This window comes from Lucilia cuprina, chromosome 5, assembly GCF_022045245.1.
Source record: "Lucilia cuprina isolate Lc7/37 chromosome 5, ASM2204524v1, whole genome shotgun sequence".
NCBI classification, from domain to species: Eukaryota; Metazoa; Arthropoda; class Insecta; order Diptera; family Calliphoridae; genus Lucilia; species Lucilia cuprina.
This window is the reverse complement of record NC_060953.1, coordinates 55776067-55777668: the sequence shown is the minus strand read 5'-3', so window position 1 is coordinate 55777668 and position 1602 is coordinate 55776067. Positions and strand designations below refer to the sequence as shown.

General features: G+C 29.3%; 1 protein-coding gene across 1 annotated transcript in view; it reads right to left on the bottom strand.

Annotated features, from left to right (window-relative positions):
* The window catches only part of LOC111678511, a 71022-nt gene that overhangs the window by 19772 nt on the left and 49648 nt on the right, over positions 1-1602 (bottom strand). The window contains exons 13-15 of the mRNA XM_046952560.1: positions 1084-1243; positions 823-920; positions 581-671 (exon numbers count right to left, since the gene is read on the bottom strand). Coding sequence (XP_046808516.1) covers positions 581-671; positions 823-920; positions 1084-1243 — 349 coding nt within the window. The remainder of the gene's footprint in view (positions 1-580; positions 672-822; positions 921-1083; positions 1244-1602) is intronic.

The window sequence follows — 1602 nt, the reverse complement described above, 5'->3', positions numbered from 1 at the left end:
GTTAGTTAGTTAGTTAGTTAGTTAGTTAGTTAGTTACTTAGTTAGTTAGTTAGTTAGTTAGTTAGTTAGTTAGTTAGTTAGTTAGTTAGTTAGTAAGTTAGTTAGTTAGACAACTCTCTAATAAAGACTCACACCCTAAAGAAGATTATAGGAGTATTGCAAAATCTAAACTAGACTCTGGACTGTACTCTAACACTACCCTACTCTATCATAATCATTCAGAAAACCAGTATTACAGTTTTAACGTTAAACTCAACATCAAATTAACAAATGGATTCCGACTTTTTAATTTAAATTTGAAAATAACACAAACCAAACTCGATCAACTCCCAAAAAGTCTCATAAATAATTAACAGAAAATAAACTGAAAACATCAAAACTCATACAAACTGTCAGGCCATAAAACTATAAAGTTTATTGTTTTTATGACAGCGTAAAAAAAAACATTAACTTCATACTAGAGTACCCATGACCAAAGTTTTCTATTTTCATTTATTTTTAGTTTAATATTTGTTGATACATTCATAGATGAATATGTATGTGCGTATGTATGGGAGTATATGTTCTATATCAAACTTACTTTGACATTGAGATCATGACATGCCACCACCAAGGATATCAGAAACATAACAGCCACAGCTAAACAGGAAATACCTACTGTATAAACATTGCTGTAAAAACACAAAACAATAATAAACATGAAGTTCATCGTAGGAAGATGAAAGTATAACATTTTAGAAATTGTGAAAATTCTAAAATATTCAAAGTTTCTAAAAACAATTTAAGGAATGAGGGGCAGCAGCAACCATTCATAAAACTTACCTCTGAAAGACACACAGGCGTATAACAGTGGTGCCAATTAAAACAATAAAACTACAATTAAAATACACGCTCAACATGCGATCTGGTTCGGTAACATACTGGAAGTGAAGAAATTTAATGGATATGATTTTTGAAGTGTTTTATTGTAAATATTAATTAAAAGTATAGAAATATCCAATGGATTTAATAATAAACTGAGTTAATAAAAATTCCATTCGGTTTTTATATAAATAAGTTTTAAAAATTTTTATTAAAATTTACCTTTCTTTCTAGTGAGTTATCCTTAAAGGATAATAGTATTGATTTACAATGTTCTGATCTTAAATGATCAATACTGCGAGCATCTATGGCTCTCATCAGATATTCATTGACCTCGTCTTCGGGATCTTTCGTTGATTCACTATTATCATTGAAACCGAATCTAAAAAAAGAGAAAAATATTTATTACAATTTTATTTCAGTGGATTGAGCTGTCCATTTGTATTAAACTTCTCTTAGAGACTTATAACGGGTTTGTTTTAAATCTGATAGACTAGACTACAGACTAGACTATAGACTACACTATAGACTAGACTATTGACTAGACTATAGACTAGACTATAGACTGTAGACTAGACTATTTACTATACTATAGACTAGACTATAGACTAGACTATAGACTAGAATACAGAATAGACTATAGACTAGATTATAGACTATACTATAGACTAGACTATAGACTAGACTATAGACTAGACTATAGACTAGACTATAGACTAGACTAGACTATAGACTAGACTA